The sequence below is a fragment of the Carassius auratus genome, chromosome 38 (assembly GCF_003368295.1).
Source record: "Carassius auratus strain Wakin chromosome 38, ASM336829v1, whole genome shotgun sequence".
Classification (NCBI taxonomy): domain Eukaryota; kingdom Metazoa; phylum Chordata; class Actinopteri; order Cypriniformes; family Cyprinidae; genus Carassius; species Carassius auratus.
The window spans coordinates 11,680,827-11,694,358 of NC_039280.1; the positions used below are offsets into that span (position 1 = coordinate 11,680,827).

Genomic DNA, 13,532 nt, shown 5'->3' on the forward strand with positions numbered 1-13,532 from the left:
AGAGTTTTGTGAGGGTCACTAAGACTGATTCAAGGGTCTCTCTCATTAGAGATGCTAGAAGTGTGAAGCGAGGAAGCTCATACTGCACATCTGACTGTCATCTCATTATCCTGATGCCTAATACCACATAAACAAACAGAGGACATCAAAATGATATTAAAGACTATTGACACTTGCGTGCATTTTTTGCCATTATTAGTGACCCTGGATCACAGCCATTAAATAAGCCAGAATACTCTTTTATGGTAAAATGAGATTTGCAGTTGTTAAAGTTGATTTGTCACAGCCCTCTCATTTTGTTTGTTTAATAAAGCATCTGTTCATACACTGACCAACAGTGTTGGGGAAAGTTAATTTTAAAACTTAAGCATTACTGAAAAGTAACCAATTACGGTACTTAGTTACTTTTATGGAAAGTTTTGAGTTATTTTTATATATATATATATATATACAGTATTGTTCAAAATAATAGCAGTACAATGTGACTAACCAGAATAATCAAGGTTTTTAGTATATTTTTTATTGCTACGTGGCAAACAAGTTACCAGTAGGTTCAGTAGATTCTCAGAAAACAAACAAGACCCAGCATTCATGATATGCACGCTCTTAAGGCTGTGCAATTGGGCAATTAATTGAATTAGTTGAAAGGGGTGTGTTCAAAAAAATAGCAGTGTCTACCTTTGACTGTACAAACTCAAAACTATTTTGTACAAACATTTTTTTTTTTCTGGGATTTAGCAATCCTGTGAATCACTAAACTAATATTTAGTTGTATGACCACAGTTTTTTAAAACTGCTTGACATCTGTGTGGCATGGAGTCAACCAACTTGTGGCACCTCTCAGCTATTATTCCACTCCATGATTCTTTAACAACATTCCCCAATTCATTCACATTTCTTGGTTTTGCTTCAGAAACAGCATTTTTGATATCACCCCACAAGTTCTCAATTGGATTAAGGTCTGGAGATTGGGCTGGCCACTCCATAACATTAATTTTGTTGGTTTGGAACCAAGACTTTGCCCGTTTACTAGTGTGTTTTGGGTCATTGTCTTGTTGAAACAACCATTTCAAGGGCATGTCCTCTTCAGCATAGGGCAACATGACCTCTTCAAGTATTTTAACATATGCAAACTGATCCATGATCCCTGGTATGCGATAAATAGGCCCAACACCATAGTAGGAGAAACATGCCCATATCATGATGCTTGCACCTCCATGCTTCACTGTCTTCACTGTGTACTGTGGCTTCAATTCAGAGTTTGGGGGTCGTCTCACAAACTGCCTGTGGCCCTTGGACCCAAAAAGAACAATTTTACTCTCATCAGTCCACAAAATGTTCCTCCATTTCTCTTTAGGCCAGTTGATGTGTTCTTTGGCGAATTGTAACCTCTTCTGCACATGCCTTTTTTTTAACAGAGGGACTTTGCGGGGGATTCTTGAAAATAGATGAATTTTCACAGACGTCTTCTAACTGTCACAGTACTTACAGGTAACTCCAGACTGTCTTTGATCGTCCTGGAGGTGATCATTGGCTGAGCCTTTGCCATTCTGGTTATTCTTCTATCCATTTTGATGGTTGTCTTCCGTTTTCTTCCACGTCTCTCTGGTTTTGCTCTCCATTTTAAGGCATTGGAGATCATTTTAGCTGAACAGCCTATAATTTTTTGCACCTCTTTATAGGTTTTCCCCTCTCTAATCAACTTTTTAATCAAAGTACGCTGTTCTTCTGAACAATGTCTTGAACGACCCATTTTCCTCAGCTTTCAAATGCATGTTCAACAAGTGTTGGCTTCATCCTTAAATAGGGGCCACCTGATTCACACCTGTTTCTTCACAAAATTGATGACCTCAGTGATTGAATGCCACACTGCTATTTTTTTGAACACACCCCTTTCAACTAATTCAACTAATTGCCCAATTGCACAGCCTTAAGAGCGTGCATATCATGAATGCTGGGTCTCATTTGTTTTCTGAGAATCTACTGAACCTACTGGTAACTTGTTTGCCACGTAGCAATAAAAAAATATACGAAAAACCTTGATTATTCTGGTTAGTCACATTGTACTGCTATTATTTTGAACAATACTGTATATATATATATATATATATATATAAATTATTTTACAAATGTAAAAGTCCTTCTCACAGCAAAAGTGAAATTAATATGCCTTAGGCTAAAGGAAATGTTTCAGCAATACTATTCAGCGATAACAAAAATTAAACACAAATGTGTATGATTAAATTTGGATCATTAAAAATCTGTAGCAAAGACATTAATAGAATGGGATTAAATTCATAAATGATATTTGTGTTATTTAAATGTAATTCGGCTATTGAGTAATATTCTGAGTTTGCATTTGACTGTTGTTATTCATTGAGAATATTGAATCTGTTTTTGTGCAGGTAAGATTAGTAAATATGTTCATATTAAGAATTGCAGTAAGCATCGTGTTCACACAGCGAATGCAACGCCTCTGCACTTACTCCCGCTTTCTCTCAACATGGCAACATGGGAGCTGTGAGTCGAGATGCTTGAAGAATCCTTCCTACAAAGCTACCTGAAAAACAATGTGCAAGTCTACCTGGACAAAAGCTGTTTTAAATGCAAAGGTTGGCCACACCAAATATTAATTTGATTTAGTTAATAAAAGTTAATTGATAAATAAAATCCATCTATGAAAATATTTTTGAAAGCATCCTTACTTTACAGCAAATTTATTAGCCTTAGAGTAAGGGAAGTTTGGGAAATGAGAGCATCCAAGGAGTGTGTGAATGCTATGGATTTATTTTAAATATTTTTAAAGTTCTTTAATTTTCTTCATAGTTTTTTGTGGCTTTTTTTCTTAAGTATCGGTTCAGGCACCGGTACCATTTTAAAAGGTCCCGGAATCGTTAAAAACTCAACTGATACCCAACCCTAGGAAAAAGCACACAACCACAAAAATGACTGTACTGTTCACCTGTCCTTGAGATAAAAAAAAAATCTCAGTTTGAACACCGGTTTGATTCCGAAAAAAAAAGTGTCCAAAAATCATTATTTTCTTTTTATGTGCTTGCAGTAACCCTTTGTCCTTGCTCTAGCAGCCAGTATCACGCGACAGTCTGGTTCGATATCATAGTACAGCACTGTTCAAAGTCTACTGCATGATAAATATACTTTTTCTGAGCTCTATGAATTTAGTTAAATAGATAATAATATTGGATTTAGAAAATAATGTGGCTGTTCCTTAAAACATGTCAAGTAAAAAAAAAATAGATAGCATTACTAAGAATGGAGTGAACTTCAAAACGTCTGAAAGTTGAGTATGTTGGGTGTAACAAATTGCAGAAAAATTTGGTTCTGATTCCACCTGAAAAATGCAGATACATGAACTTTACTAATAACCATGTTTTTCTTCATCTCCTTCTCAGTCAAGATATGTATGCTACCTCTTTGATCTATATGGTGAGAATTTATGTTCTAATGTTCTGAATAATTAAATGCCCATTAAAGGGATAGTTCACCCACAAATGAAAATGTTATGTTTATCAGCTTACCTCGAGGGCATCCAAGATGTAGGTGACTTTGTTTCTTCAGTAAAACACAAACAAAGATTTTGAACTCAAACCACTGCAGTCTGTCATTCATATAATGTAAGTGGATGGGAATCATGGCTTTGAGACTCAAAATTAAACCCTGCGGCTAGTGATGATACACTGATGTGTAAAGACACAAAACGATTGATTGTGCAAAATACTGAACAGTATTTATATAGTTTTTTTTTTTTTTACCTCTTATTCACCACAATGTCCAAACTGTCCTGAGTGCGTTCTCAAGAGCTGGCTCCTAAATGTTTTCTTCTTCTTGCTTTACATCGAATCGCAGACTTATAAGTGGATTACTTCCACCTATCTCTCAAATGGACCATTGACACTTTATCTACAATCTCAATTAGGAGTGTCAATGGTCCACCTGAGAGATAGGTGGTGGTAATGCACTTATAAGTCTGCAATCTGCCATAAAGCAAGTAGCAGAAGATGACACGTCAGGTACCGGTTGACAAGAATGCGTTCAGGACAGTTCCGTAGTGATGGAAAAATTAATCTTTGCAAAGTACTGGTGCTTTACCCTCAACTAGATCATAAAAAGGTTCATTACTCTAAGCTTTTCAAAACTGTGCACACTAACAACATATTGTGGTCAAAAGGTGGAAAAAGCTGCCTTTTCATCCAGGATGACCCAGCCATTTTTGGACAGTTTTAGATGATAAATTAGTTTGTGCTATGAAGTCTATATAAGTCTTCATGTCAGTCATTGCATTATACATATGAGTCTAAATACATTCGTGGGGAAAATAGGCAAGGCTGTGGGCATATATAAGCTATCATTAAAATAACCAAATATTATCATAGAATGTGATCAGTTAAAGTGTCTGTGAACCAAGAATTAATGCTAAATGAACATGAACAACACTACACATGCAAATATTTATTTGTATTATGACTTATTCTTTTCAAAGAAGTGAGTAACACAAGTGGTTCGTGTTATTTGAATCAGAATACGAAGCAGTCACGTGGTTGGGTGTGAAAACTAAGCTTTGGACATCACAGATCACATGTTTTTTTGCAAAACTAATCATGTTCCGGTATGGTGCCTCACTGAGATGTTTTTTTTTATTTTTATACAAGCTTCGAAGCCTCAGTGTCGAACATCACATCACTACAGTTTGGACATTGTGTTCAAAATCTGAGGTAAAAAAAAACAATATAAATACGGTTCAGTTTCTTTCACAGACCTTTACACATCAATGTATCACCACCAATTTGGTTTTGTTTGTGTATGTTTTTTTGACACTCAAAGCCGTGATTCCCAATGACTTACATTATAAGACTGACCGACTGCAACAGTTTGAGTTAAAAATATTTGTTTGTCTTCTACTGAATAAAGAAAGTCACCTACATCTTAGATGCCCTGGGGGTAAGCAGATAAACATCACATTTTCATTTTTTCTTTAACATCCTGCAACACTGTGGTGATGAATACAGAGATGCCTTTTCCCCTTTTCAGTGAAATAAACTGAATCAACATAAATCTATTTTATTTTCACTGCCTGTTTGATAATGCTGCTATCTTATTGAAGAGCCAACTCAAGCCATTGACATCCAGACAAGCACAATTCATCTGTTACAGCACTGCAAAACAAATCCCAGTTTACTCTTCTAACAAGGAATGTAAACTTATGATGCATCAAAAATTCACAATATAAAACCACTTATCTTGAATTGCAAACCCCCAAATTTAATCAAGTTAATGCTTAGACATAAGGCAGCTCTATGAAGATTAGCTTGATCACATTCACTCAATGGCCAGATATCATCTCAATGAGTTGTTGACAATTCATCTGAATAAATTAAAATGTTTAAGTTCATTAGGCACTGAAGCAGCAAAGCTGCTGGATAAAAGAACACAGACATTTCCTTTCCTCTGCCATCAAATAAATTGACAATTTCTTCCAAAAAAAAACAAAAAACAATATTAATATTAAATACTTTACAAACTCTGAAAAATACTTGCCAGGGGTAAACACTGAATGTGCCTTCATTATGCACATGTTCCTTTTTTTTCTCAGGGTGAAAACTGTGTAGTGATGTGTGAATGTTTGGTGGGTTAAAGCGAGAACGTGTGTAGTGTAGCATGATACAGAAGTAATACTTAAAATGTGTGTGAATAAAACAAGCAGCAGAGTACTGTTATTTTCAAATTTTGTCTCTGCTGCAAACCTCATTGGTTGTGCAAGTTAACACCAGGAGTGTGTTTGTAAAAAAATGTACTTGCTAGGGGGTTTAATGGCAGTTCAGTCCAGTCTGTTTTTTTGTTGCTTTGGTTTTGAGAGAGAGAGAGAGAGAGAGAGAGAGAGAGAGAAAGAGAGAGAGAGAGAGAGGCAGACAGAGAGAGAGAGAGAGAGAGAGAGAGAGAATCCAGGCCCTTGAAGATATTCAGACCACAAACTTGTTCTTAGTGGTGGAGCCACTCTTAGTGGCCGTGTCAGCATGAGACTGGTAGCCAATGGTCATATTCATAGGGACACCTAATCGTTCCTTGTACACCCTCCTGCCAAACAAACACAATAACACACTGTAACCTGCTCAGTATGTTTTCCTTTACATGAAGCGTGAATGCATGAGAGCCTCACCCTATGTGCGTTATAGCCTCTCTGTTCTCGTAGTCAGTTGTCCAGACGGCGATTTTATCTCCTTTTGTTCGGACGTTGACTACAGCCCCGCACACATCATCGCTGTAGTCGTCAAAGGCCTCACCGATGAGGCACAGCAGCTGTAGGTATGACACAGGTGAATGTTAATGAGTCAGGGCTTTGGAAGCACATGAATTACTTACGTGTATTTTGAGGAGGCGATCAGTGAATAACTCAGAACTCTTACAGTTTCCAACCAAAAGCGGTCCAGGTCATACTTTCTCTGCTGCTTGTTGAGAGTGATGAGCCAGCGGCCTCCTCTTTTATTCCTCTCATCCTCCCACATTGGCTCAATACCATCCTGCAACCCAAGCACAAAGCAAAGTCCACAGCAGTCTCGTAAACTATTTCTAACAGCAGCAAGCAACAGTAAACAAGCAAAAAGAAAATACCAAAAAATGTGTCTTTATTTCCTGTAGCTAAAACATTAAAGCATGCCACTAGCATATCCAAGTTCATGGGTTTAAATCCTAGTGAAAGTACTAATGTAAGAATTGTAAAAGAGACTCTCTTTTGTCACTTCTAAGAGTTTTCTGGCAACATTTCACCATATTTTTGGATTGCTTCAGCCAAATTAATCCTAACACATTGACTTACATTAGAAAAGAATGACAGCTTATCTGATAATATGGCAAACTGCAACAGATGCTTCAGTATGATTGGTCAGTAATGTTTTAGTGCAGCTTTGCTCATGTTCAATTTGTTCTTGAAATCATGGTTATTTGTGTTTATTTGGTAAAATTTCATACAGCTTTAACAATGATTATTATTTTTTTTTTTATATTTTTTATTATTTTTTTATTATTATTATTATTTTTTTAATTATCTGGGTGAACCTTTTAAATACATAAAAATGGCAGTAGGTATGATGAAAGCCTACCTTGAAAAGCGAGTAGTCACATCCTGACATCAAATTACTGGAGAGCTGAATGTGGTTATAAAGCCTAGAAAGAGGAGACTCATAAAATTAGACTAATCAACTAATGAATGGGGGGGGGGGGTGTTTTAATATATGCGTATCTCTTGTAAAAACAAAGTCAGTCTTACGCCCAGAAATCCTCTACCGTGTCAAATTTGGAGATCAGTCTGAGATTGGCCTGCCATGTTTTGGTCTTGTCATTTTTGAAGAACCATAAAGACCACCTTTAAGGGAAAAAATTAAATAAAGACAACATCTAAAGAAACTAAAAACTGCATTTAGAAGCAAACACATTATTTGAAAACAAGTGCATTCATCCCTAAAAACAAGTGCATTCATTCACTCGACCTGTTCTGTAGGGGGTGTTTGATGTAGCTCTCGGGGCTGACAATCTCCTGATTCGTCTCTTCGGAGTCCTCCTCTTCACTCTTACAAGAAATCGAGTTTAATTCCTGCACAGGAACCTTTAAAAGATTAGTTTAAATCCAATACATTCAAGTTCACATCACAGTAGCCAGTACACACACAGTGCAGACAGAAGAGAAAGACTGGAGGCAATGTCCCTTTATTGTCCTCATTTATTTAAGCATCCAGAATAGAGCTAATTCAACAGCTGGGACCAGTGCCGTACCTGGCAGATGTGATCGTGTTGTATCTGATAGTCTGAAGACTACAGTCACTGTTAGTTTTGCTCAACTTGAACCTAACATGAGCTTCGAGTGTTTACAGTCATTCATTATTATGACCGAGGGTTTTTTGTGCAAATTAGAAAATGTAGATACAAATTCATACACGTAAAATTAACTTAACGTGTCAATCCGGAACTTAATAGCAGATTGTAACAGCTGTGAATAAAACTATGGTTTGGCACAGCTTTTATAGTTCGATCCAGCATGGTGTCGTTTCACTACAATTCACTTCACTTTCCTCATTTGCTGTTTTAGTTTTTGACAGCTGTGCAGTGGTGGGGACGCTTTGCTCCCGAAAGAAAATTAAGCAAGATAAAAAGTGTGGCTAAATGCATATAGGGTAGTGGTGACGCACAGACATCTGGAAAAGTAATTAAGTGCGCTACGCGACTGGAACGAGCCTCGTCCACTTTCAGCCAAACTTGTTGAGCCACCCCATTCAAACATGCCGGAAAACTTTTTAAAAGTTTACAGAGAATAACATTTAAACGTAAGTTTAGCCTAAAAGGACGTATAAAATATTGTTAAGGGCAGGTAGTTCGTAGCGTAGCGCTGAAGGACTGAAAGTGTAAAATAATCTTTGAGAAGTTTATTGACTCACCGGCTCCGCCGTCGCCATTTTCCGTGAGCCGTTCAAGGCCTCATAAGGGACGTTCAGGCTTCACTTCAGTGCTTCGCTCTGATTGGCTGACGCGGCGCAGAGAGCGAATCACAAGCTGTTTCTCAAAACTTTACTGCGAGACGCCTACCAGAGAGGATTTGAACACTGTTTAGCTATGACCTGTGCGTAAATGAATCATTCTTTGAATCGGATCTTAATAATGAATAACACCAGTTTTTTCTTTCTTTGTTTTTTTTTTTTAAATTGCAGTTTTTAGAACAAAGAATATACAAGTGCAATTACATATAAAGTACATCAAAACAAAAACAATAATAATCGAAAACAATAAAAAACAAGTACACATAGTTATTGAAATTATTCAAAGAGTAGATTTAAGGCTTGAAAATGTTATATATAAATAAATAAATAAATAAATAAAATTTATATATATATATATATATATATATATATATATATATATTGCTTTCTTATTTCTTGTTTATTTAACATTTACAGGTAGAATAACAAACAATTCACAGTCACGAATCACAGTTCTGAAATCAAATTTACATTTACATTTATGCAAGAAGACGCTTTTATCCAAAGCGACTTACAGTGTATTCTAAATGTTTTTACCTAACATCACTAAATCACTGGCTCTTTAAAATAAATAACCCAGATATATTGAATTTGTATGATTTATATGATGATTGAACTACAGAGTGCATTTACAAAAAAGGTTTTATATTAAAGCATTTTTTAAAATATTTTATATAATATGTAATTTCGATTTTATTAAAAAATATTTACTTAAATATCAGAAATGTATTTTTAGCCAAGTGATATATTAATTTTAGTACTGTTTAATGTAAAAGCTAATTATGTTTATGTTATTTTATGCGCTGAATCAGGGATGCCATAAAGTAAACTGAATAAAATTATAATAAATATAAACAGCAATGAACAGACATAAGTAAAGATATGTCAATTTACTAGAGCGTTTTGAGCATGAAAAGGCAGCTGAATCGTCTTTGACCGGTTTGTTGAAATGAACGGATCAAAAGAACCGATTCGCGGAAACGACGCCCCCAAATGTTGTCTGCGTAGGTGGCTCATAGCCGTGCGCTTCAATAACTCTATACATTTACAGTGCATTTGATTAAATTATACTATGAATCAGGCTAGAAAATTAAACCTCGCAAAAATAATTAAAATGTTAAAATGGCTTCTTCCATCAACTCTACGTAATCAACATATAGTTAATTCTGTTTAATTCATTAACATTTTCTCGTTATGAATGTTATAATAAACATATTAAAATAATTCCTACTATTTTGGATGATAAATCTTTTATTTTGACTGCACTCGTGACTCATGACGTCAATGTCCCCTCTGTTGACAGCCAAGACCGGAAGTATCGCCAGCAGCCACCTGGTTCTCAGCCCTTTGGCCCTATCTCAGTTCAGCAGTTATAATTTTGTGTTAAAAAAATGTCAAGAACTAATCGGATTGTAATTGATACGGAGGTACAACATCGTGATGCCTTAAACGGAACGCGAGAACGAAGCGGATGTCGATGTCAGCATGAAACTGCTGTAAGACCCGCTCACAGCGAACAGGTAACGTTAAGAGTGTCAGATCTGAAACAGCTCTACACAATATTTATCTGTGATTTTATTTTATTTTATGTAATAACAAAAAATAGAGTTGTATTAATGTATTTGGCGTCATTTCCTTTCATTTTTTGCTCGGAAATTGCGAAATACTCTAACGTTACTGGTTTTATCAGTAACTCCATACTCTGCCCTATCTCTCCCTTTCTTTATCAAGAGATTTATACATAAAATACCAGACTGCTCTATTAATAGCTGTATTGTCACATTCATTAGCTATTACATAAGGTGTTCATGGCATTAAGTCTAATCTGTAATGCCTCAACAACATCTGTCTTAGCTAACTTTAATGAAGCCCAAGTATAGCAAACAGTTTTTTTTTACCAGCCTATATTTAGCATGAGTACATGCAAACATGTAACATATAATCACACTCCCACAGATACTCTCACACCACAGTCATGTGGTGTCATCTTGTACAAAATTTTCCTTTTCCTGATTTGTATGACTTAAAGTGCCCTTATTATGGGTTATGAAAGGTTCATATTTTAGTTGACATGCATGCAAGGTCAAAAAACACTTTAATTCCAAGTTTCCATCTAGTTTTTACACGTTGTTATCGACAAAAAGAATATGCGCTAAAAAAAAAAACGTTGCGGAATTTGCTGTTACAGCTGTTTCCATTCAACTGGCATTTTACCAATAAAATGGTGTGTGTGATGACGTTAATCCTTAAAAAAATGATTTGTCGTAAGTTTTGGTGTATTGCAAAAAAATTGCCCTTGAGCTGTTTCCATATATAATTTCACCTATTGCATAAATTATATAGGCTTGTAGCCTGTTTTTACATCCCATTGAAACAAAACTTTATTATACAGCCTATAATTAAATTGTATAAGACTGCATAAAAATATTTTTGACAAGTGTTTTGACAAGGTTTTTTTTTGTACTTTGTTAGGCTATAGATTCTTTAGATACTTGATCATCAAGCAATATTCATAAATGGATGCAGTTTTATTAGTCTATTATTCTTTTTCTGATGAACCTTTATTAGGAAATGTTCATTTCAGTTATTCTATTTGTCCTAACTGATATGTTAAATTACAATTAAATTAAATTTGAATTGATACATGGCTGTGACCCATTAAAAATACCTAAATTTGTTTTCCAGGGATGAATTTTAAACACACAAAAAACAACATAAACAACAGAAAGTGAGGACACATATCTGCAGCGCTTCTGCGAACTGAGAAAAACATAAAAAAGCTAGGCTATATACAAAAGAAATAAAGAGGCCTATATGCAAAATATATTTTTATCAATAATAAATTAACCAAGGAAAGAAAAAAAGTCTGTGCAATAATTACCAGCCTAAATGTAGAATTTCTGCTTATTTTTGGGATGCACTTTTAAGAAAGCCGCATCCTGTTTGTTTCCTTTATTTTACAAAAGCACAAATGTTTTGTTTTCATTGTGAATGTACACAAATGAACACTTTTAGATGTTTTTATTCACTTAGAGCTGTGTGAAAGGTAATTTAAGAAAATCCATAATAGGGACACTTTTTAAAAAGCATTGTGTAATCTAGTCAAACTGTCTTTGCTCTCAGAATGACCTCAGGGGAAGAGAAAGACCACACAGTCACTCTGTAGCAGAGCCACAGCCAGAGGCTCCTTTGGTGGATGACTGCGAGAGGCTGGGCACTCTTTTTGGGGAGCTCAATAAGTGTTTGAGGGGCATTGGTTTCACCCAGCTTTACTTCGGAGAGAAGATCGTGGAGCCTGTGGTTGTGCTGGTGTTTTGGATGCTGCTCTGGTTCCTGGGTATCCAAGCCCTCGGTCTTGTAGGAACTCTATGCATTGTTATCATTTATATCCAGAAATAACAGATCTGAAGACGGACACACATGAAGGTTCATTTGCCACCCGCAGCCAGTGCCAGTGAAAGAGAGGAGAGACTCCTTTCTATAAAAGATGAGCTTCATGAATGTCATTTGAAAGTTTTACCTGTTCCGTATATTTGAGTCTGTGCCCTTTGCCTTCTTTTAATGTGGGTATATAATAAGAGGGTGAGTTAATGAAATTAGTCAGAGGATTTACCTTAACTACTGGAATGAACCGTGCGTTAGCTGTGAAAAGTACTTTTGAAAAGCATGCTTCCCTTCCATATTTGCATTGACAAAAATGGGTGCATATTGATATGCTGACTATTGGATAACCAGATTCTAATAACAGCTGTACATATCAGTTATACGGTCATTACCGTTGTTGAATGTATTTCTCTTATTCACCCGGATGTCAGTCTTGCATTCTCCTCACAATTGCACTAGAGGGCAACCTTCCTCATTTTCCCCTAAACACGTCTTGGGAAAAATACCAGGGAATAATAATCATTCTGTATTAAAACTTGAATGTGTTAATACTACTGCATGTGAATGTTTTGGGGCTGCTGGGATAACTTTGAAAGTATGCATTAAATAAAATGCTCTAGTAGTCTAAGTAATAGAAGAAACTGTTTAAAATCAAACCTTTTATGATAAAAGAAATACATCATATACTGTAAATTCCTATTTGATGTTATTATTAGTTTGATTTTACTGTAATCTGCTCATGTTGTCTGTTCTTTTCAAAGATTCATGTAGCAATATCAGTAACAATGAAATCCAAGGGATTATTTCATAACGAAAATATTTAGTATGCAGAAGTATGAAAAGGCTTGTTTTTATTGCACTTAAGCTTTTTCTTTATGAATTATGAATTATAATATTTGAAAGTTATTGTACGAACTCTAAATTTTTAAGCAAGGATAAGCTGCTCTTTATGTTACTGTGAATATCTTTGCAAGATGGCATCACTTCATATTCATGAAAATCATCATGATTCAAAGGCTTTATTTGGTATGTAATACTCCAATTTATAATTCATAACTGCGGATACTTTTTTCAGTGTTAATTAGCATCTTCTGTGCCATAAATTCATTTTAACCAACATATCATTTTCTGTATGCCACCATGCTGTATTCTTGGGTGGTGTTGGGTTGTTAGGACTTTTATCGATTAATTTCTTTTGAAAGAATGTATATTTTAAATGATTCTGTAATGTAATTAAACTTTAAATCTGGGAATCATAATAAAAGATTATCATTGTTTTAAATCATTTTTTTGTAATATAGTCCAATTATTGCCACAGAGTTCCATCAAATTAATCTGGGTTGTGTTTTACAAAAGCTCTGTAAGCCCATTGATCATAATCATATCTATGATCTACTTTAAAAATGATTTTGGGAAATGCAGCCCTGGCAAGGGGTTACCAATACACAGTGCCCTCCACTTTTATTGGCACCATTAGTAAATAGGAACCAAGGCAGCTGTAAAATCTGCATTGTTTGTCCTTTTGATCTTTCATTCAAAACATTCACAAAACTCTAAACTTTTATTCAAGTAAAACAATTGAAAAATTGGCAAATCTCATTATGA

General features: G+C 35.3%; 2 protein-coding genes across 3 annotated transcripts; one reads left to right on the top strand and one right to left on the bottom strand.

Moving 5' to 3' along the window:
* Positions 1-5,063: 5,063 nt before the first annotated feature.
* eif4eb (eukaryotic translation initiation factor 4eb) lies at positions 5,064-8,581 on the bottom strand. Of its 2 annotated transcripts, none has more exons than XM_026224125.1 (7): positions 8,445-8,581; positions 7,503-7,606; positions 7,283-7,378; positions 7,116-7,179; positions 6,423-6,536; positions 6,176-6,315; positions 5,064-6,093 (listed from the first exon to the last, which is right to left on the bottom strand). In XM_026224125.1, the coding sequence occupies exons 1-7, from the start codon at positions 8,460-8,462 to the stop codon at positions 5,979-5,981; spliced, it is 651 nt and encodes a 216-aa protein (XP_026079910.1). In that variant the 5' UTR covers positions 8,463-8,581; the 3' UTR covers positions 5,064-5,978. The 2 variants fall into 2 exon arrangements, with proteins under 2 accessions (XP_026079910.1, XP_026079909.1); XM_026224124.1 differs by having other exon boundaries at positions 7,503-7,618; positions 8,445-8,477.
* Positions 8,582-9,829: 1,248 nt separating this feature from the next.
* On the top strand, positions 9,830-12,986 carry fam241a (family with sequence similarity 241 member A). Its single transcript, XM_026224126.1, has 2 exons — positions 9,830-10,063; positions 11,667-12,986. Exons 1-2 carry the CDS (start codon positions 9,935-9,937, stop codon positions 11,940-11,942), a joined length of 405 nt encoding a protein of 134 aa, XP_026079911.1. The 5' UTR covers positions 9,830-9,934; the 3' UTR covers positions 11,943-12,986.
* The last annotated feature ends 546 nt before the right edge of the window (positions 12,987-13,532 follow it).